Raw genomic sequence first — 24,211 nt, forward strand, 5'->3', positions numbered from 1 at the left:
ACAGTTCTGAGGGCCCTTTAAAGTCTGCTAGTGGAAGCCTTCATTCCCAACACATTGTCTAAGGTCATGACCACTCTGTTGATTCTTATCACTTAGTAGTCTACATTCACATCGTGATCAGCTCATACCTCCACACAGCTCTGATTCCCATCATCGCAAACACTAAGAACAGAAGCTGCAAATGGCACAGGCTGATTGAAGTTTAATTCTAAAGATGATAACCCACTAACCTGTCAGTAAATCCAACACAGCCGTTTCAGCAACTAAAGGAAAACACCTGTCTGCTTCAAAGCCTGGGCAGATTTCTGTAAGAACTTTTAACACATTTGGGAAATAAGATATGGGCCAAACATTGTGTGTTTCTAGCACTCACTTTTAAAACATGCTCCAAATGTTTTAAAAACTATCAGCCTTATAAGAAATTAGTAGGGAGTTTCATTGATTTCAAATACACGGCAATTTAAAGGCAAGTAATAATGGTTCAAGGCACTCTGATCAAGTATGATTAATATGGGGCCAATCGATGCCTCTGGGAATTAACTAAAGTAGTCTTCTCAAGATATAACTTTTCTAATGTCTGCATTTAAAACATTTTTAAGTGTGGTACTAAATAGTTACATTGACCATTAAATGTGAACACTTTGAAGTGACAATGGAACAAAATAACATTGTTTTTTAGCAATATTTGACAGTCACAGTGACTAGATTCATACTCAACCCATTGTTTTTGTACATTGGATTGAACATTTGATATCTAAAATGAGGTTAATATATTAGTTGAGAATAAGAATTTCCCAGTTTATACTCATGTTCTGATTCTTGCTTGAAATATACTCTTAAGGTTTTCCATGCAATATAATGTTTCCTGTCTAAGCAGCAGTCCTGCAAAGAGAAACGCAGATGAAACTTATATTTAGAATATCTAGTATTTATGCAAAACTGTTAACACCATTAATTGCTGCAAACTGCTTCAACTGAGCTTTGTAGTGTGGAGTTGTAAAACTGTCATTTGAAATAGGCCGCTGTCCGAAGCTATTTTCCATTTCCTAAAATAAACAAAATATCATTGAAAGCTCAAAAACAATCATTTACAAAATCAAGAAATTCCCTGGCCAGTCTTTAGTAGCTAACTGGGTCTAAAGAAAATACCCAAAAAAGGAGTATAGAAACATAGCTCTTTTCATATTACCTATAGCCTTCCTCATATGAGCTTCCATTTATACCTGCAAAGATGTCCTCCTTTTCTAGCAGCAATTAAATGTATTGCTACCAGCAAGCCTCGGGGCTGTACACTACAGCACTTATATCATATAAATCATTTTTGACAGGAAAGAAAGAAATTAATTGAATGTTAGCTAACTGGATTATAAATGAGTGTTTCGTTTCTAGCCCTTACCAAATTTATGTAGCTATGAGAAACATATTTTATTCTGTGAACCAACAAAACAGAAAGGACCTATTCATATCACAATTCAGACTTTCTGTAAATTCTTTGTCAAGATGTTAGATGTGAGCAATATAAAAGAATGAATCACTGAGCATGGATTTTATACTGCCAATAAAGTTATATTGATGTGATCAAATGATAATAATCAAATGATGTGATTATGAAAAAAATCTTAATAACAATTCTATTATGTACATGTTAAGCTTCTATAAATTGAGAAAAAGAGAATAAATTGAACTGAAACTTTCATAGAGAGCAGAGTTCTTTATGTGACCTGCTGACATGGACTGAAAGAGTTCAGACCACTGAGAAATGTGGTTTGCTTTCAAATATGGAAATAAATCACAGTTCTGTTAACAATGTGTTACTGTATGTACAAAACAACACCACAGACATGGCTGCAGCACAGAACAAAACAAAATTAGAAGGAAAGCTGATTCGTAGAAAATCCCCTTCAAATGCACACGTTCCAAAACAGTTTTTAAAGTGCATGAATTCAATTATTTAAAACTAAAAATATATTATTGATAACTGGGAAATAAGAGGATGCCACCTAAATATACCACATCAGGTTTTGAAAATAAGATGAATTAAAATGCCTTATGGCTGCTGAAGACTATGCCTCCTGTGGTCTCGCATGTTTATGCAAACAGAAATGGGAGCCAGCAGCAATGTGAGGATGACTTCTGCAAGGCAATACTGAATCAACTGCAATAAAGAAAAAGTGAGACATTTCTAGAACACCACCATTCTTCAGCAGTAGGCACATTAGAAGATTGTGAGATCAAATCCCAAAGCTCTGCCTGCCACTTTCCTCGGTGATTGGACATTCAGTTTCCTTCCAGCAGAGAGGGTAACCTGATTCCATGCTGATCTACTGTCAGTAGCATCACAGCTTGTTTAAAGGAGGCACATTACAAGACATTATACCGGAATACAGACTAACAGCCTTATTTTGTGTTCTCAGTAATTTTTTTCTAGACCAAATGTGGTTCATTCTAAGACATACCTCAACCTAGATCATGAAGTAAAATTAAACAGGGAATATACTGTATTGTCGGTGTTTAACCACTACCTACTCTATTGTGAAAAGCTGTGTCATTTTAAATAATTGCTAATAAGATTGATACATCTATTCTTTTGCCTAATATAAACACGATATATTTGTGAAATTCTGTCAAAAAGAGCACATCAGCAGAAAAGCAGGAAACACCTTTGTGAATATTGCATGTACAGTACACTTTTGCACATTTTGACAAATGTGAAAATAGTTCATTTAAACTTCCTAATTTTCTTTAAGACATCTTCAACACATGCACTTAATATATCCAGTACTAGGGAAGGGTAAATAGGTTTTACTTAAGTGTGACATTGTAATTTTGTTAACTATCAAAGTAAAATAATATTTTAAGTACTTAAATACTAACAATTGATTGGTACAGAAATTAACCTTTTCACCTTTTTTGCAACTAGAATTTGTACAATTTCTATAAATTCAGTTTTGATGGGTGACTCTCAGAGAGAGAAAATATTGCTTTTGAGTCCCATGAGGCAAACCGAAGGTCAAAAGTAAAATGAGAATGGTCATTTGCTAGGCCAGTATATAGTAGCAGAAGGCCAACAAAAGAAAACAGAAATAATGCAGATGTACCATGGCTGTAGGTCATTGCTTAAAAAGGACTAGAAACCATGTGGAATGTTATAGCCTATTTCAAATAGTTTGCTCAAATACACAACATCCTGTTCCTTCCTCCTGTTAAAGATATTTGCTGATAGGGATTCACAAATTCTACAGTACATATTTTATCCTACTGTTATTAGTTATGTGTGGATTAAATACTGTTGTTAAATACATCCACATTTAACAAACAAATAACCATTTATAACACAAGTCATAGAGCTGTGTTCACATGAAAGGCCTACTTCTTAAGTCCACATTTTTATAATGTTTAAATCTCACTACAATATGAACTCTTAGTTTTCCCAAACAGGTACAAGTAATCCTAAAATAACACATATATGGTTTAGAGAATAACTGTTAATTATTAGGTCATCAGCAAAGTTGCTCAAAAGCAAAGCTGTGGGTGAGATCTTTAGAACTTTGAAGTTTGAGGACATCACTATTAATCTATTCATGTGAAGGGTGTTTTGACACAACACAGCTGTCTCTGCTGAATCGGCAGAGCAAACAAATGATCAGCAAAACCCCACCCCTGCCCTCCACCATATCCCTTTCATTTTCACTTCAAGCAAACCTGGCTAAAACCTTAGAGCTAAGCCATCCTCAACAAAGTCGTTACATAAATATTAATCGAGGTGTTAAAAATAATTCTAGATGCCTTCATACAAGGCTTAAAACAACACTAGTAGGAATTAGAGCAAAATTAGAACACAGCTGAATAGTTCACCTACATGTGCCTTTTTAAATAGATAATTATCAGCTAGAAAATATATTTCTCAATTGCAGTTATAGCACTTAATCTTTTTAAGTATTAAAGCACAAAGTTGTGCGTGTTTCTTGAATTTCCTAGTCAGAATGGAGGAACCGATATAGTAACTATAATGCTATCGTAACGTTCCTTAACTCAATACTTGACAAGACATCCTTTCAGGGCTCAAATCTTTCACCCAGCAACTTCCTTCTCAGTCATTTCCTTAGTTAGAGCTGTCAACACTAACCCCTGCCACAGAGCCACTTCCAGACAGAGGAGAATGAAAGGGAAAATTGAATAACACTGCAGACCTGCAATCAGCAGAAGGCATGTAAAGAGCCTGGTATTTACCTTTTTGGTTGGTTGAATGGGGTGAGAACGAGGGCCGAAGCCCATCTGCGACAAAGACAGTAGCATCGTTACAGCTCTTGGGTGTCACAGTCAAGCAACGCCAGCAAGACTGTGTTATACAGGAAGCCAAGCTACAAACAGCAAATCCGCAAGTCAGCCCATTAGAGGGGGGTGGGGTAGACACATAACTTAATGCTGTGCATGCATGTGGATCATGGGCCGATTGCTAACAGGAGTACAGGAGACACCCTTCTGGTAGGAAAGGAGAGTAAAGCACAAAAATATTTAGAAGTCTGTGGTGGGGGCTGGGCTTGGCCTCGACACACTGTGAAGGCAATAACAGTAAAAACCCTGAGGCTCTCCAAACTCTGTGGATCACAGTACAAAAGTACAACAGATAACTCAAAGAAAGGAAATGATCATTTTATTTTATGTCCATTTTTCATCACAATTTGTTGTTTATTTAAACAGAAGAAGGGTCAACAAGCACAAGTAAAAGCAATATACACATGTGATTATACCTCTGGGGCCAGCTCAAACAGAAAACTGTTTTAAAGAGGGCTCCTATCCAACGATCAAGATACAGAGGAGGGGAAAGTTGAGAAGAAGGGATATTTTGAGACTTTTTCTTCATTCCATAATAATATCTAAATTAACAACTTAAATTAAATATCAAACTCAGACCGCTGTTCCCTGGGGCTCTCCTGCTAGTCAAATATCCTGCAATTCTTTTTCAGCTATAAATCAGTCACATGCCTGTTAGTCCATTTGTCACTTCCTAAAAAAAGTCAACAATCCATTACAGACTTTTCTTACCTGGAACACGCTGTTCTCAAATTTGTCATAATCAAACATGATTAAACCATGTATGAATAGAAAATTTAAACGTTTAAGTATTTTATCTTTATTCAACAAAAAGTAGCCCTTGACAGTTAATTTTCTTGCTGACAAACGACACTACTAAGATCATTACATATTTGCATTTAATAATATTGCCTTCTCATTACCCACCCCTGATTCTTTCACATCTCTGTTTTTAAATAAACTCTTTATAGGCAATATAAGAAGACATTCTCTCAATGTGACGTTACTGCAGAGCAATAAACATACTGCAAGCACTGGAGTGTCATATTATAACAATGTTCAGGATGTGTCAAACTGCACTCCATTCAAGGGGAAGCTAAAAGGATGACTGTAAAATTGGCTTGAATTGGTGAGAGAACCAGCTCTTTGCTTTCCAGACAAGTTCTTGTCCTTTAAATAAAGCTGTCAGTCTTTTAACCACAGTCACACCCACATACTTAATGAACTACTCATACTACACACCTATAGCTAATTATAATATTTGGCCATTATCCTTTATAATATACCTTATCAAATATGCATTAATAATAGCATACAGTACTTGCATTCTTTAACAATTTCAAGGTCATTTTAGCACTACTGCTGCATCATTATAAGTGGCATATTATTCTTTCCTAAACATAGGTCACATTAATCAATATAGAAAGACTGCAGTACTACTGTGAATAATAGCCTAATAAAGGAATTATTACACAGAATTTTAGCACTTTACTTTTTGTATATGGCTTTGGTAGGCCTGATATTTTTTTTTACTTTTATTTCTGTATTTACCTGAAAGTCTATATTAGCATTATCAAACCACTTTGTTTTATTACACTGCATAATGAGGGTGAGGTTTGCTCATATATGTTTTTTTTGTCTACATAACTCTTTAAAAACACCCATTTGAATTACACTGCAAGGAAGCTGCAGTCTGTAGCTTTTACATATGTCGATTTACACTAAATATTCTGTCTGGATTTACACCTACTGTTAAGATTTAGCACACAGAAAAATGTAGAAATAGCTAAGTTAAAACTGGGAGGATTACATGTGTGTTCAAAAGGATTGCAATTTAGTGAAAAACAGAGGTGCAAGAACAATGAACCAGAACAATGAACACATAACCAGGGTGTGTGTTGCTTTTTCACTGTTAGAAGAAAGAAAGGGACTATACTGGCAACACATTACATAACACTATGGTTATACAGTAGCCATACAACAATAACATGAGTTATTTTAGTGGCCATAATGTTTAAAGCATCATCATACAGACCATAAAGTAATTAATCTCAAAGGTAGCACTGGTTTTCCATAGTACAAATACATGGAAAAACAAACATTTTAATTGGTAGGTTTCAGGGAAGGCATACATGTAATCTGAGGACAACTTGAATTTATACAGAAAATTCTGAAATGTCAGCAGAATACCAAGAACTCGAAAAAATCTCTCTGGTTAAATGGAAAATGTTAAATAAAAGTTAAATGCATTCATTTCTGCCAGGGAGATTATAGAAAGGTTTACAGTAGGGTTGCATGACTTCTGCATTAAGCCACTTCTGAAATTTGTTTCTATCATATCATTGCTTGGTTATTTATTTAATGTGCCAAAAGACTTGATCTGATGATAACATAATGTATTATTCTTTGTTAAAATAAACTACAGATCATTCTATGGTGTAGAGCATTTGGCAGATACCTTTGCAGTCAAAACATCTTTCTAAGGGTAGTAAACCAGGCAGTAAAAAGCATGCAGTGAGGTATTCATTTTAACTGCTATCCTTTCTACACTCACACACGTTGTAAAGATTATTTTGTAAGAATTGAAACAATTCACACAATTTGAATAACTCTGTAAGTTATTCAACACATGAAGACTTCTTTTCAAACCATATGTTCATGACTAACTAGATCTAAAATGTTTTAATAAGATCTCTGTTGAGCTACATGGATGTGTTCTGAGTATGGCTTTTGTGCGCTGAAACATTGAGAATATATGCGAATTATGAAGCAAAGAGGTGTATCCTACTCATCTTATTGTTTTTATCACAAAACCCTGTGGAGAGAGCCTCAAAAATTATTGAATTGAATTATTCTTTTATTGAATGTCCTTTTTTCTAACACATCGGTTAGTCTTCATCCTAAGGAATCCAAATATGTGATGCTCATTTTTCTCACAAAACACATTGTGATACCTGACTAAGAAAAGATGGTCACATAAAACAGAAAGACAACACCATAGACAGTTCATGAAACTTTGTATGGAGCATATGAATCACACAAACCAGCTGGTGATTTAATCTGCAATGTCCAGTACACGCTTGCAGTCAGGTGTGACCTCTCCAGAGTAATAAACTCCAGGAAACCTTACAGGCTTATGGTCCACAGTTGGCCATACTGTAAAGATGTTCCCCGCTGTCTCCTGAGAAACATGTACACATTCTTACTATGAAACCATTGTGGTTTCAGAAAGCCAAAATCAAAAACAAAAGAATTTGGGAAATGTAACTGCCGCTAAAGGAAATACCGTTTATGTGATAGTTGTTGTTGACCAGCTCATCCATATTTTCCTGTGTTTGCAGAAGGTATTGTGCTGACCTTTTTTGTCTTTTTTTTTTCGGCTTGCATACAGACTGTTTTTCACTGGCATGACACAGTGACCCAATATTCCTCTGGCTGACAGGAAGATGAGCCTTTTGCACAAGAAGGTTGATTTTCAAACTACATTCTGGCATCCAACCAGTAATCAATAAAGGTGAAGGGATTGATCACAACCACCTACAATCTGCTGAAGCAACTGTGTTACTATAGCTGTCATGAACTAATTATGACCTATGACACCATACTGGTTTCCAAGAGAAAAAATGCAAGCTTTTTATTTCTGATTTTATTTCTAGGTTGTTGTGTATGTGTCGTGGCAGAAATGAGGGTGGTGAACGTAGAGATTGTTTCCTCGATCCACAGTTTCAAGGTAATAAAGCTGGTGGCTGGAATGACTATCACTTTCTATGCCCTTACATAACATTGCACACAAGGATGGAAATGCAGGACAGCATTATTATGTTTTCACCTTTTGTTTGTTTTTGTAAGGGTGCTCATTTAGTATGTCATTTAAAGGACATTTATCATAATACAATTTCTTTTTCAGAGTTAAGAATCACAGATGGGACACATTAAAAATAATAGTACTAATAGTACTAATTAGTAATCAGTAATTTTTTACATTTTACCTTTCAATCAAATAACATTGTCAATTTTTTTTTATTTAATTTATTAGACAGTGATTATTTGTCAATTTATACCTCTACTGTCCTATAATTAATTGTGAAGATATTATATAATGATTACACTCCTTCATCAGAGCACTTGTTAAGAGACAGGAAGCAGTATTTTCCTGTATTTCTGATTAAGTTAAAAATTAAGATTCATCATCTGCCTTTGTACCTGCACATAATGCAACACGCTCTTTTGAAAGAGGAGTAGTGTAGGTGGACCTTAGGTGGACCTAACAAAATAAAGTAGTCTTGATCCTTTTCTCCCCATAGAAACAATAAATAATTCACTCTGCCAGAGCTATGGTCAAACAGTAAGTGTCCAATTCAATTTTATGAAGTCCAGAGTGAGACTGTTTCAACAGAGCGCTGGACACAAAAAACAGAAATACCCTCTGCTACTTTGCTACTTAAATATGCAGCAGGTGTGTTCTCTTTCAAATTTCCTCTGAAAGAAAAATACTTGTAATTGTAAAAAGCTATAAAAGCTATCAAAGCCTAAGAAATCAAACACCAAAATTACAACAGAACATCATTTAATTTTATGTGTTACTGTTGTTCAACCTAAGGTTTAATTTTATTTTTACAAATCTGTCACTTCACCAATCAAGTGTGGCTCATTATTTGGCTTACCTGCATGGCCAAATGTGTGCAAAACACATTCATGCTCACTGTCAAATTAAAAGCCTCAGTGGTATTAACAAAAAACCTGCTTCATCTGACACTTAAGGAAGTAATGGCTATTGTAAAACAACAGTGAGAAAACAATGAGAAAAAATGGATGCACAAAATGGCATGAAATCTATCTTGCAACCTAGTCTTTATTGTACTTTGGGTGTTCAGAAAAGAAAACCCGCCTGCACAAATAAGGGGAAAGAAACCAAGTCTAAATGTGCAGGAGAAAAACCATAGATTTACAAATTGGCCCACTGCTTCTGTGAAGTCATGCAACAATATAAAATACCTACCATTAGCTTCCCCGGCGTCCTCACTTAGAGATGTAATGATCCAAGCAGCTGACTGATCCGTGGCTTATAAGATAGCTATTTTGTTAAAAATAGAAAGTTCTTCCATACCCAGCGGCTGACTTTATTAATACTTTACTGGAACTGACAAATAAAGTGGTCTTTCTAATAAGAATGGTAAGTTTGGAACTTTCTGTTTGTTTATTTATAGGACAACATCGATTCAACTTAATGTCCAACACAGTGTACAGTTAGTGAACCTCTCTGTGTGTTCACAAATGAATATATGGAACGGCAGTTTTCCTAATGGTGTCCCCTCATTGTAAAGAATGTGTGGTTTCAAATCCAAGTGAAAACATCTGTAATACTTAACTGTAGCCTGGCCAACAGATGCATCAACACCTGACATCTTTATTGCATGGTTTAGGGCACAAATGCGGAAACCTGATTACTTGCAATTAAGTGTGTTGAAATGTCCTGCACTTGAACAGCAAATTCCAAGAAAGAATGAGACACAATCAAAAGGGATTACATACCATAGATCCCGCCAACAGGTCACGGCAACAAAACACCACATAGCAGACTATTTTGCTACTTGATACCAGTATTTAAAAACAAGCTTGTATTGACTCATTTATAACAAAATTAGTTTGTATTCAATGAGGTATTATACGATACTATAATTTAGAGCAGCCTCTTTAAGAAAAAGCTGTTACAGAACTGAAATTTTTGCCAGTAATTTCTGTTTTCTCATGCATGAAAAATTTCCTTTTTAGAATGGCCCCTTTTGCTACTAAAAAAACAAATGAGTAAATTAATTTTTAAAAGGTTTCATGTTGGACATATATATTTGGTTGAGATCTACAAATAATCATATTAACTGTAAACTATATTTTGAGTGAGTTAAATTGATATTTTTTGCTATAATGCTATATTTTATATATATACGATAATTGTGTACAAGGTTTTATTGATTCCTAATTATATTTTAGCAGTATAAATCATTTGTACCTTGTATAACACATTTGTACCTTTCAATGCTTGTTTTCCATAGTTTTCACATTGTGCTCTTTTAGAAATTGTTTGATGTTGTTGCAATTTCAGTATGTTTTAGAGTGGGATTATTGTGTTGTGTAGTTTCTCCTACAAAGGAAGGTCTATTTTGTTTTGTGTATAGCGTCTGATTGTATACAGATGCAGAATTTAAAACCCAGTACAAGAAATGTCAAAAGCAATTTACAAAGCATCTTGCTGTCATTGAAAACTTTTATATAATCTACAATGTCAAATCACAAAAATGCAGAAAATATACTGAAATTATGTAATGAAAATACTGTTGCACGAGGCTGTAACTTTGGACAGTCAGGAAAAGTTGTTTTGTTCCATAAAAACATCGTCACAATCAGAAAAAAAGAATGAATTTCTCAAAATCATAAGTTCCTTAAACACATTTGAGTTTTTATGAGTAAGAATATGAATTAGCCGCTACTGTTTCACAATGCTGAAGGACATGGAACCGTACAAATTCTAATAATTCATACTATTTTTGCTTTATTTGTGTATATAAATACAAAGTTAGCAACCAAGGATAGCTGTTTGAACTTGAGGCTTTTTAACATGACATTGCTACCTTTGACCAACAACACAAACTATAATGTATTTTACATGAAAAAAGGGAATAAAAAGTGTCTTTAGATACTTGCTGCTCATAACTTAATATATCAATCCCATAATTTGTAGTGAATACTCATTCTTAAAATACACCATAAGCCTAAAAGGTGTTACCTATAAGGTTTGTCTATGACTGTCTGTTACTTTCATCTTAACCAATATTAGGTTTCCAATCGCAGATCATTTCTTCACAATATTGATATATAATATTATTTTCTTTTATTTTCTACTGTATAAATTGTACATGGTATGGGACAGAAAGGAAATTTAATCAACCACAAGGCTTGTAAAGTCTCCTTTTACCATTTTATTAAAGTCTCTCTTTGGCAAAATGAGTAGCAAATATTAGAAAGTATTAAAATGGATTTTGAGTGACATTTAAATTTAAAATATTTTTGCAGATGGATACTTTTAAATGTAATATGATGTTCTGTAAAAAACTTGAACATTTAACAGAATAACACAATGAGAAAATAGTTTCTGAAGGAAATAAAAACACAAAATTGAAAGATTATCATATCTGAAGTTGCACTGACGTACAAAACGTTCTTCTGATAAAAACATTAATATAGCATCATCTATGAATTTATTTGATATAAATGAAAACTCAATAAAACACTATACTTCAAAGGTATTTTTAAAATTATTTGCAAAATAATGGAATATGAAATGTCTACTAACTTAGAAGAATTCTTTTAGGTAACTCTAACTCAATCACTCCTCTTTCTCTCAATTGAATACAACCTCTTCTTATCATAAGTGGGAAGTTTGAAGCACCTTGTTGTTCTGAATGCTGTAATCTACATTTGGTTCAATATTAATCATTAAGAATTTCTTAATACTCTCAGTTGAGAGAAAATATTATCTACAATATTTCTTAAAACATTTGCTATGTTTGTAGATATTGTCGATGGCTATTCGATATTAATCCAGAATACATGCCAAACTTTTATAGTGTTCTTTTGGTTCATACTTTTTCATATGCAATAATTGTTTTTTAAATAATTTTATGCATCAATAGCTAAGTGCACCTTTTATCACAATAAATAAGAAACTGTGATCTGTACCTAAAGGACTACTTTATAATGATCCACTGAAAGAGACGTTTTTTCCCCCGATGTCCCAGCCTAACTTACTGCTGTGAATCACAGTATTCCACTATCTTAAAAATATAAATATCTATCATCCTGTATATCTTGAATGAAGAAGTTAGAAATATATGTTTCTTTTTTAGGCCATTTTTCATATACTACAAATAATTTGCACAAATAAAATCATAAAATAAATCATTAAAATATTCTATCCAGTCACTTAAAACAACCAAACATACAGGAAAACAATAATATACACAAATGTTTATTTTACTATGTTAATATTAATAAGGCTGGAACAAGATATCTAATTGAATAACAGACAAGAGGGAATATGCATTTTGCAGTATAAGAAGAATCAATTCTTTTGCAAAGTCATGTGTCTGCAAGCTATTCACTTAAACATGCTATTTTCCTAAATTAATCCTTGTACTAAAGCTAGACTTACAGAATGTGCTATTTTCGTTGCTTTCAGTCACGCCTCATCATTTTAATCAATCATTACTGAGTGTTTACATCTTTTTCTGGACATAAATATTAATACATAAGACAATCCTAGTAAAAATTACAATTATTAATTACCAAGAATCCAAAATGCATCACAGATTTAACATACTGTAGATGCCTTTTTTTTCTTTCTTTTTTAAATAGCTTCTTCATAGTAAGCATAAACAATGATGAGGGTATTACTGCAGACTGAGCTCTCATTCTGTTCATGTCAAAAGTATCAGGAATGAGAATCATATGAGTACAATAGAAGCTTTTTAGCTCCCTGCTGACATAAAGAGCAGTACAGCTATGCTGTTTAATTGTGCACACTCTGCTGCCAGGCAACTTTCCAAACTTTATTGTAAACATTGTATACGGTTTTTTTCAGGATCAGCATAATGGTATTGTTCCTATTGCCTATACTTAATGTCTAACAACAGTTAATGCGTTCATTCTTACAGTTATATCTTGCTGACTGCCAAACAAAAAATATATCTGAACATTTGGCAATGGTCACTTGTTTGGAGCAGGGGCAAAGGAGATAACCTCCAAGCAAGACATCTGAGCTTACAGCTTTTACAATCTGGTAATGGGCCATATATGGATTTATATTTTATTCAAAGAAAAAAAAACATTTTCTCCTTGAACGGAAAAACATTTTTCTTAAGGCACTAGGTCAACTTTTAACTTCTCTAACCTTGCTCAGAATAAGTCCTGTCACAAACATGTACAAAATCAATAGAGCAATGTACAATCAATCATGTTCTTCGTAATCATGAAATCTGGTTTGTTAGGTTACTAAGCTTGAGTAATGTAAGTAAATGGCTATATTTATCACATGGAAAAAAAGGACTTTGCTTTTTTGGATTTCAGCAATACAAATTAATCCGTTAAAAAAAACAGTCACTCGAATCTACAAAAAAACTTTTTTTTTCATGTTCCATGCTACTTATTATGTAGATATGACTTTATTATATTTCTTAATTACTGTATTTAATTGGAAATTACATTATTGATTATGTAATGAAGAACTCTGATAGTAAGCTACTTCTTCTTTCATACACTACACGTGACAGGAGATGACATATCATGTTATTTTCAACAGCTAAGGGTAACCTGCACAGCAAACAAACAAACCTACAGTACACCGTATTTCTTTGGGAAGTGGGAGGAAAGCACAGGATCCATAGAAAACCACCATAAACAGGGAGAGAGCATGCAAACTATACACAAAATGATCTACCACTAAGAATTAAACCGAGCATCTATGCCAAGATGCTGTGCTCTGTAACAATAAAGCCCAAGATGTGTTTGATGGGCAACATGTGTTTGACTTAAAAGAATAAACTCCTTTTAAGGAATATGCCCTTTTCAAAGTAAGAATGGTTGAAAAATATACCATGCAAGATCTGGAGTTTTGGCTCATTACCTTGACTGTAATATACAGCTGTCTATAAAATATGTCATGCTTTCTACAATGGTTTAGAACATTCCTGCGGCTATTTGTCCAAAATGCTGCAATATATGAAGCAAAAATAAATTCTTAAAGAATCCCTCTGTCAGAGAACAATATGTCTTCTGAAAGAAATGTGGGTTACAGAAAAAGAAATTACAGACAGATTACAGAAAACTATTTGCAAATATGTTCTCACATAAAGTTGCCAAGAATTAGCAAATTAGCATTACCATTTGTGAGTTCAATCGCAGATGCAAACGACAGACTCTCATCACATACAAATTCACCAAGGCCGTGCTCTCATAACTGGACAATAGAAATCTCTGCCAGAAAGGCAAACTCTGATCAGCAAGGCCCTGTTTACTGGTTAACAGTTAGCAACCTTTGTCCCTGGGCAATGAAATGCAAATCCAAACTATGAAAAAACAATGTTGGGAACAGTGTTTGAACCAGTCTGAAGCTATGAAAAAATTAGTAATTTGTATACTATACATAAAAAAATAAAAATATAAAAGAACATCTTTATTCAGGTGTTTAACTTGTAGTTTACTATATATTTTTCTTTTTATAATGTAACTTGAACAGTCTAAATTCTTTAAAAAGGTTTCTTTTATGCTGAATATAACAGTCATGAAGCACATTTAATAGGTTATTTGAAGAATCTTAACCTTAATGATCAAGTTGTCGTTTGAAAAAATGAAGGCTGTCTACCGAAACATGGAATTGTATTAGTCACCTTCGTGAAAGGTCAGTAGGGAGACCAATCTTTAAAGGCCCACCCCAGTCTCATCACGAAATAGACCACTTTGTTATGACTCTTTCCTTGTTATGTCTACTGCAAAGACTACCTTTCATTCATGACTCTATAGACAGGGAGCCTAGGTTAAAAAATCGGTTTTCCATCTAGAAAAAGATGGAAACATTCTGGTCAGTTATTTTGTTGGACTGGTCAGAAAGCACAGATAACACCCAAATAAAAAAAAACAGTCTTAATTGTAGCTGACCCCCAAAAATCCTATCTAGAATTTAAATATTATATTACAAATCATTCTTTTTAATCTATAAAATGTATCAAGTAAATTTTGTTGTATTTTGTATAATTAATACAAATATGGTTTGTGCATTATATTTTGTTTTTGCAAGTATGAATTTGTCATTTTGGTTTAACTTTATATAACTGTAAAATTTTGTCTTACAAACAACCACAAAAGACTTCAGGTGACATAAAGACTTCTATAAAGTCTAATACTTGTAAAGTAAAACAGTAGGTCTTCAGGTGAAATATAATTAACCTGTGAAATAAAAACGTAACACTGCCAATATTAGCATGAATCAGCTTTTTCTGTCGTCCACTTAACTGTCATCATCATGATCAATTTTGCTATTATAAAAACATCACAATGTTACATAGCTTTTTATGTTAAATTACAATAGGAGCTTTTTCTAGATGTATCAGTTACAGAATTTAAAATGATCTTTAATTGATCTGATCAATACAAAATGCATTATGCACTCCTAGTGGGCATTATCAACATTACGAGCTTAAAACTGAGCAAGGATCCTGCCCACATTCTAACTATGAGCCATTACTACAGTTTTTTCCTTTTTAATTATTTAGATGGAAAGCAAGCCACCTGCTCCTGCATTAGCTATATTAAATGTTAGGAACTTTCTTTTTCAGCTATCCTAAAAGCTTGTTGAATAACATTGTAGTAGATATAAAAGTACTAGAGACAGTTATTTTCTTTTATAAAGTATTAATGCATTATTCATGTGCTTAAATGTTACATAATAGGAAGGAATGCCCTAAAGGGAGCCTGCGATTTTATATGCAGTCAAGCTTATTAAACATGCATGGTGCTTAATATGCAATGTAATGGATTCTGCACCTAGACCTTTTAAAGTTGGTCAGTCGATCTGCATATGCTAGTAAAACACAGTTAAGAGTGTATCTATAATGCTGCCTTTCTGCACAATCGTTAGGTACCGAATCTGTCTTGTTTATTCTAGAGAAAAAGTTATGTGTTATTAAAGTCTGAATTAAAAAAAGGAAACATCATAAGCTCCTGTAATAAAAAAATGTTAATACATAAACAATCTTAACCAATTTTAGTAAAAATAACGAATATGAAATACAATTGGACAGTCCATTCAACAGACTTTTAATAAGTAAAAAGATCATTTGATGATACATCTATAAATAATATTGCACCTAAGTACATATATATTTGCATCTGTATACAGAGACAGAAAGAGCAAGCGAAGATAGCAATATTCTTTTTAAATAAGCAGTGAAAGGATGCAATATACACATGGATATAAAAGTAGTTTAAAAGTGTCGTGAATGGAATACGATTAATATTCTGAAGAGAAATTAACAAAACATGGCTAAGAAACCTATAAAGTGCTTGTAAAATAACCATAACGCACTAATGTTAAAGATTAATACTATCAGTAGGTCTGTGTGCCTTTCAGAAAGCGCCAAATACTATAATAACAATACAGTCTGTGGTGATACAGTACATTTCCCAGGAAGACGTCAAATGAGGTTCACAGATTCTTCTTGTAAAATAAATGGTAAACTAAATGGTAAGTCTCCAGTTTTGTAAATGCACCCGAAATTAAGCTAATAAACAAAAAAGGGCAGGAACAGCGACTTTTATTACTCAAAATGCCACATCAATAATTCAATATAGTAAATTACTTTTCTTGTTCTGATAAATCTAACACAATATCTAGCTCTTAGACCCTGTAGACTCTATCACATGTGTTAACATTAATATTAGTTACAAACCATTCAACTAAACGGGCATAACCTTGCATCCCTGTAGTCAAAAATACAAACTGTAAGATGTTCTAAAATACCACACTTAAAAATCATGACAAACAATCCCAAAATCAAGGCCTAACTTCCAGATAGTCTCTTAAATGTAATTTGACACTGTACTGTGTACTGTGTAAGCAAGAACCTTTTTTCTCCTCCTATCATTTGCTGCAGGTCAATTACATTTTTCAATCAAAGAAAACAGTACTAAACACATGCATAATGTATGTTCCATAAGAGCACATAAAGCAAATCATTCGGATATAAAAATGCAAAATTACTCCTAGAGATATCTTTTTGTTATATTATAGCACAAAAATTACCACAAACATTTCCAAATATCCCCTGACCCATGGAGTAATACTACTATTAAGTACAACAATATTCTGCATGCATAATCTTCACTGAGGAATGAATCCTCTATATGTAGCACTGCTTCCCCAGAAACAACATCATTTTTCGTTTTCAAGGCATGAATGGTAATTTCATGTTCCAAAGTATATCTTACAAAAAAATGGATGTGTTTTTTAATTAAAAAGAGCAAGAGTTTTACTTATTTTCCTGGAAATTCTACACTGGTAAATGACCTGTAAATGATAAAACACTGATGAGGCGCTTCTGTAATCTGGACTGTCTGTGTCAGTGGGTTTTCTCCTTCGTCTCATCAAAGACGTGAGTGGCCCTGCCACCTGTCCTGACTGCTGGCATTTCGAGTTTGTTGGTTTATTTAATTCAGTCAGCTTGCAGGGGCGATGCACTTAAAATGAACCACTTTTTTTTCAAGATTCAATTTGACTAAACTAGGATTAGTCAAGGATTTCAAACCTCTGTGCCTTTTTATGATGTGTAAAACAACCTTAACCTTACAAATAATCACAATTTAGCATTCCCTCTCTGGTACTGCATGTAGCTGAGAATAATCAAAGATGTGCAGCTTTTAGTTCCATTTATGTCACCCAAAGAAACAGCTGAAGAGTTCTGCTATGACCTATTTTTTTCTGATGATTTTGTACTGCAATGAATATAATTACTATACTGGGCAATACGATCAAATTATTTGCAAGACTCCTTTTTATTACCACTGCAGAGCAGCTCAGTCTAAAAAGCAGATCTATATTAAAATCATAGTCGCAATTCATATTCATACATGGCATACTGTCAAAATAAAGGATTCACATTCATACAAAATTGCATAACGAGTATAATAAAAGCTTAAAGACAAAGACATACCTTTTGTAGAACTTGTTCAAATGGCTAGAATCGTATACTGATTAATGAAACAGAAAGGCTGGCATTTATTTCTAAATGTGATATAAAGCACAGGCACCACATTAATCTACACATAGTGTCTTAGCAAGGCAAGAGAAATGTAATAGAAATACAGTGATGTATTTTCTTGTGGTAAACGTATTCTATTAATATGAGAACCATTTAATCCACAAAATAACTGAGCAAACTGTATTAATCATCTTAAAATACTTGAAAAAAAAACAATTGTAATATCTCGGCCATTTTGTAAATCTTGCTTATATATATATATGATAAACTAATTATATAAAAGAGGAGAGTGGACCACATCCTTTTCATTTAAACATATGTTTCTGTGGTACTCTAACGGATGATGCAGTACAATATTTATTCTTATATATTCAAATTGTGAGGGAGGAAATTGTTTCCAGACTACATAAACGTAATCTAGGAAATTTGTAATTTTTTATAAAACTGTTTTATGAAGACTATAATAATCATGTAGATGTATTCTGCAACTATCCTTACTTGATTTAGTTAAAAGTGATTTCACTGTCTGAAACAAATAAAACACCACAGTGCACAGGACTGGTTAAACAAGTACCTATGGTACATTTACTCAAAACAAAGTGATAGACATGACAGAAAAACATTTACTTTTGTCGCAAATATCAATGCCTTTTAGAGCGTCCTTTCTTTTCTTTATCAGCTTTGCACCGGCTCATGTATTCTGTGCATAATGAGGCATGACTCCTCTTCCATCCTTCTTCAGTCATGAATTTTCATTTCATCCTTGATTTTCGCTAGTGGCTTTGACTTTACCGTCAACAACTGCCACATGCACTGCCATAAATTCAGTTTACTTTATTAAGCTGGCCACTGAAGTCATATAATGTAGTTCTTTGGAAAAAATAATCCTTAATAGCATTATAACCAAAACAACTATCCGTGACCACAGTGATCCTTGTCTGCCATTATCCGATAGCATTGTGGCATAAAGTAATCCCAGTTCCAGCAACACACAGCTGCTCAGATTTTCTTCAGCCCAGCTGTTGCACTTCCTGCCATCATGTTAGTTTCCATATTTGTTAATAACCATGTATACATAATCTATTAACATGTTAGTAATGATGTTATAAACAGTCATAAAAATGTTAATAATGTAGTTCAAGATACAGCCAGGATTAGGGTTATGTTACTAACAAATGTATCTTCAGCAGATCAGGGTATTATTACATTGAGGTCACTATAATAATATTTAATTAATACAATTAATTTTTAATGTTTTTATAAATGCTATTTGTTGCCCTTAATCTAAAGTGTTGCCCACAAGCTTTAGGGATAAGCTTCAGCTTCTCTTAAGTTTTTGTCTTCAGTTACTTTTATTGTATGTCTTGTTTTTCTTTATTTTATTCATGATGTACAGTGTCCTTGGGTTTGGAAATGCGCTTTATAAATAAAAGCTATTGTTATTATAAAGTTATTATTCAGAGAACTGGCTGTGACTCATTTACATATTATATTTTTCTGACACAATCAGATATTTAATACTTTCTATAAGGGTTATCCTACCAGCTGTTTTACAAGGGCAGTAAAGGACATTATTATTGTGCCTTTTTACCAAATTCAATAACAGGATTTGCTGGGAAGGTGGTTGTATTACTGTGACAAAGGACAAAAAGTCAAAACAACCCTTTTTTCTAATTTGCATAAACTAAAAGTGATTAATCAAAATGGCTAATGGTCAATGGCTTTTACAACATGGAAAATACCACCTACTGAATTGCCAGCAGTTAAGAACATAGGCTTGTCAATGGGAAACATTCATGCTACTTTATTTAATTTTTCCCTAAATGATGTGTTGGTGTCTGACATTATATTTTTCTATCAATGTTAAATTAATGTTTATGTGTGCTGTTGTGTCATTGAGGTCTTGCACTTAAAATCCGGATGCAATTTCAGTTCTGGCAGTAATATAAGTACAGTACTTATCAACTTGACTAAGACTAAGGGCGTTGGCAGGGGAAAGGAGACTTATCAAAGCCGTGAGGTTGATTTTGCTGGCTTGTAGCTTTAAACTACAAAAGGATCATTTCCCTGTCTCTGATCATGACACAAGACAAAGACTTCAGCTCAACAGACAGAACAACTTTACATCTTTGTCAGGATGAGACAGAGAAAAGAAGTGCAAAGCCTAGCCTAAGTGAGCAGTTCCCACACTGCTGGATCAATGCAATACTGTGAGTGAGTCCATTCTGGGATGAGGCTATTGTCAATATTAATATACTATATGCATTTCCATTGCTATCACTGATAGAAGATCAATTTTGTAATTGTAGCATTAGAATACCACTTATGGTTACCTTTCATAAGGCATCTCACATTTTATGTTTTTCAAAAGCCCAGTGCTTATTTTTGTATTTCCTGACACATAAAATACAGTTTTATTTTCCCTAGTTGAAGCTGACAGAAAACGTTTATATTTCCCAGTTGTATCTCGTCTACTTGGTTTTTTTTCCCCTGGGTCTGGGTACAAAGCATCCATATACCACATTGTTAAGGTGCATGGTTAACTGTACTCAGTTCCCCTTATTCACCTCTACATGTCTCTCCTTTAAAGTGTTGAATGCCTTCCCTTATATAGAACAGCCTTATGTTTGTGTAACTCTTAGCAGTTAATTTGTTCTTTCCTTTTCTGTGAAGCTGAAATAAAATCTATGGTATTTTTTAAAATTTTCCCTTTCTGGTCTGACAAATTTCTGGCACTTTATTTTTTTACACAGCGGGTTGTGGGAGTCTGGAATAAGCTACCCAGCCATGTTGTCAATGCTGATACCCTGGCTTCCTTCAAAAAGAGACTGGACAAGATCCTTGAATCAATTAGCTGGCAGCCAAACGAGCTAGATAGGCTGTCTTGCCTCCTCTTGTTTGCAGCGTTTCTTATTTTCATAAGTTCTAAATGAAATATTGAATATTTGGAGAAAATTCTCAAGGCTTTTTTTTTGCAGAGGGTTGTAGGAGTCTGGAATCAGCTACCCTGCCATGTTGTCAAAGCTGATGCCCTGGCTTCTCCCAACAATCAGCTGGATGAGATCCTTGAAACAATTAGCTAGCAGCCAAATTTTTGCCAAATGGCCTCCTCTCATTTGTAAGATTTTTTTATATTCAGAAGTGTGTAAGTGAAATTCTGATTATTTGGAAAAAATTTCCATGCCTTTTCTTTTTTACAGGTTTGTGTTAAGAAAATTACAATGAGAAAAAGTTATAGATGCGAGTTAAAAAGAAATTAAATAAATGCAATGTTTGTTTTAAACAAAATGCAGGAGATTTACTGAATAGCACTTCAGCTTCTGTATTACAAAAACAATTAGGATCAGGGTGCACCACTGCATTACTGTAATGGAGTGGTGCACCTTGATCATACACACTTTCTTTACTTGTGTATACCATAAGCAAATATTATGATTTCCCGTATGTCTCTACAGTGAACAAGGACATTTATGGAGTGTTGATATTGATACCTATTTCATTCATATTTTCTCAGTCATGTAGAGATGGCCATTTGCCATCCAAAGGGCCAAACGTTTTTTCTGTTTTTTACAGGAGCTTCATACAGCATATCTGACACTTCCCTAAGCTCCTGTTTTAGAATACATTTGGGAATGGAGTATTTCAGCTGTCTTTGCACCTTTGTCCTATTGCTATAATTTGAATTCTACAACCCGTTACCACAGCTCACTTTACCATTACCCTGTAGTCAGACTTGGGCACTCTTGCATACTGAAGTCCACACTTGCAAGTAATTAATTTTCCAATGACTTTTAATGTTCCAGGGCTACATAACCATTATGTTACCCTGACGGTGCTTTCATGAATAAGGCTGAAGCATTGATATACAATCTATTTTTATGAACAACACCTTAAGTATGTTTAGTGAGCAGAAACAAAAATTGCTAGAACTGGAACACTGCTAGGGTAGTGCCCATCTATACAAGGGTGGCAAAACATAAGAAAAATAACTGCAGACCAATATGTCTGATTCAATCATATGTAAGTTTATGGAAACGATAATTAGAACTAGGATTAGAATTAGAGGATCACCTATATGGATATTAGTTCAGAGGGAATAGTCAACATAGATTTAAAAAAGCAAGATTTTGAAAAGCTTGAACTAACTTGTTGAGTTCTAAGAACAATCAGTCATCCACACACACAGACAGTGTGGTACATATAGATTTTCAAAAGGCTTCCTCTCAATTTATAGGTCGGTAGGCATTCACGGACTGTGTCTGGAATTGAGAGTTTATAACCATTAACCAATTCACAGCTATATAGAAAACAAAGAGTACAGACGAGGGGCAAAGTCTCAAATGTGGGTGATGTATGTTGTGGAGTACCTCAAGGATCTGTACAAGGATCTATAGTACTAAATCTTCTCATTTTAAATCAGTGATTCAAGCATCATTACTTGATTTTGCTGTAGTTAGCAAACTGGTTAGGTTTGCTGACAATGCCAAACTAGAAGGATTAACAAACATCTTAGAAAAATCACATTAAATTAAACAGAATGTTGATAAAAATTAAGACTAAGCCAACACATGGTATATGATGTTTCATTTAGACAAATGCAGAATATTCATGCAGAGAGCAAAAACAAAGTTTGGCAGATACAATATCAGAAACCTTTATCCTCGTTTGAAGACAGCTGCTTTTAAAGAAGGCATGCCTAGCTGTTTATGTTGATACAATATATCATCATCATCTATACTATGAGAGGAAGCAATAATGAAGGAAACTAAATATATAGTTAAATGTGTATGGCTATCCAGCTGTGTTGTTGAAGCTGATACCCTGGCTTATCGCAGGAAATAGTGGGATGGGATCTTCTAATTAATTAGCTATAAACAACCAAATGGCCTAGATAAACCCAATATCCTCCTCATGTTTGCAACATTTCTCACATTCTTAAATTCTTAAAAAAGTTAGTTACCATATTGTGCAACATAAAAAATTGAAATGTCAGAGAGATCCATACTAAAACTGTGATCCTGTTTTATTTTTTTCTTCTAAACTGATAAATGAATATCAGACTTTTAATCATGGAAATTGTAAATAGTAGCATTTTAGTAATAGTTAAATCCCTGTAAAAGACCTAATAGTCCATCCAAAAATATAATGTATATTCTCTATAGACTTATGTATTCTGCAGTGCCCAATAAATGGGTTAAAGGAAGATATTATTTCACGTGGAATGATATACAGTATGTAGATGAAGTATGTTTTAAATAGGTCCTGTGAATATGATACTATCAAACGTTACCCTAAGTTATTGACACTATTTGATTACCATAGTAAATTCTTCAAACGATTTACAGATTTAAAGTTTTACCATTCAGTCTGAACTTGAACTCTCAAAAGAGTATCAAATTACATGGACTGTTAGTAAAACAACACGACTGCATTGCGCAGCAGTTACAGTCTTCCAGAAAATTAACAGCAAACATTAATTTGTTTGATTTTCTTTCCACTCACATATATTGAGTACTTGTAGCTACATATTATCTATTCAAATATGATAATACAATGCTATTTCTAGTATTAAAATGTCCAGAAGGACATTTGGGAAATGGTAATGCTACTACCATTGACAAGCAGTTAAAATCACTAAACGGTTTCACTACCTAATTTAAACTAACTCGCTTCAACATTTTAACGTCCTACACAGCATAGTTAACTATAGCGTATTATAAGTAACAATAATCAACAACAAACGCCTTCAATTAACGGATCGTTTCATAAGTTTTGTGTAAATGCTTCAACTCAGTTTCTCCCTTTTTTCTAGAGGCATAAAACGAAGTTGCAAACTATCCAAACCAACCCAGATTCCTCTGAAGCTCCGGTTTCGCCCACATTTTCTGCGGTACGAAAAATATTAAGGCAGGAAACAAATTCTTATGAGTTGCAACAGTTAATTGGAAATGACCGCTACAACCTTTAGGTTAGAAGAAGGATTTATGCAAAAAAAGAAAAAAAACAACGGTTCTGACAACATTAAACAGAATAAAAGTACTTGAGGCATGAGATTATCCGGTTCAGTTCGTGTCATGTACCAATAAAAACGA

The 24,211-nt window shown here is 33.7% G+C and overlaps 1 protein-coding gene across 3 annotated transcripts in view; it reads right to left on the minus strand.

Annotated features, from left to right (window-relative positions):
* The window catches only part of rbms1a (RNA binding motif, single stranded interacting protein 1a), a 70,411-nt gene that overhangs the window by 45,889 nt on the left and 311 nt on the right, over positions 1-24,211 (minus strand). Inside the window, exon 1 of one of the 3 annotated variants that reach the window (XM_015358990.2) lies at positions 4,231-4,335. The exons of the other annotated variants lie outside the window; for them this stretch is intronic. Within the exon in view, the coding sequence (XP_015214476.1) occupies positions 4,231-4,296 (66 nt within the window). The 5' untranslated portion in view covers positions 4,297-4,335. Of the gene's footprint in view, positions 1-4,230; positions 4,336-24,211 lie in introns of those variants that run through there. 3 annotated transcript variants of the gene reach the window in all.

Source organism: Lepisosteus oculatus, chromosome 12 (assembly GCF_040954835.1).
Source record: "Lepisosteus oculatus isolate fLepOcu1 chromosome 12, fLepOcu1.hap2, whole genome shotgun sequence".
Taxonomy (NCBI): Eukaryota; Metazoa; Chordata; class Actinopteri; order Semionotiformes; family Lepisosteidae; genus Lepisosteus; species Lepisosteus oculatus.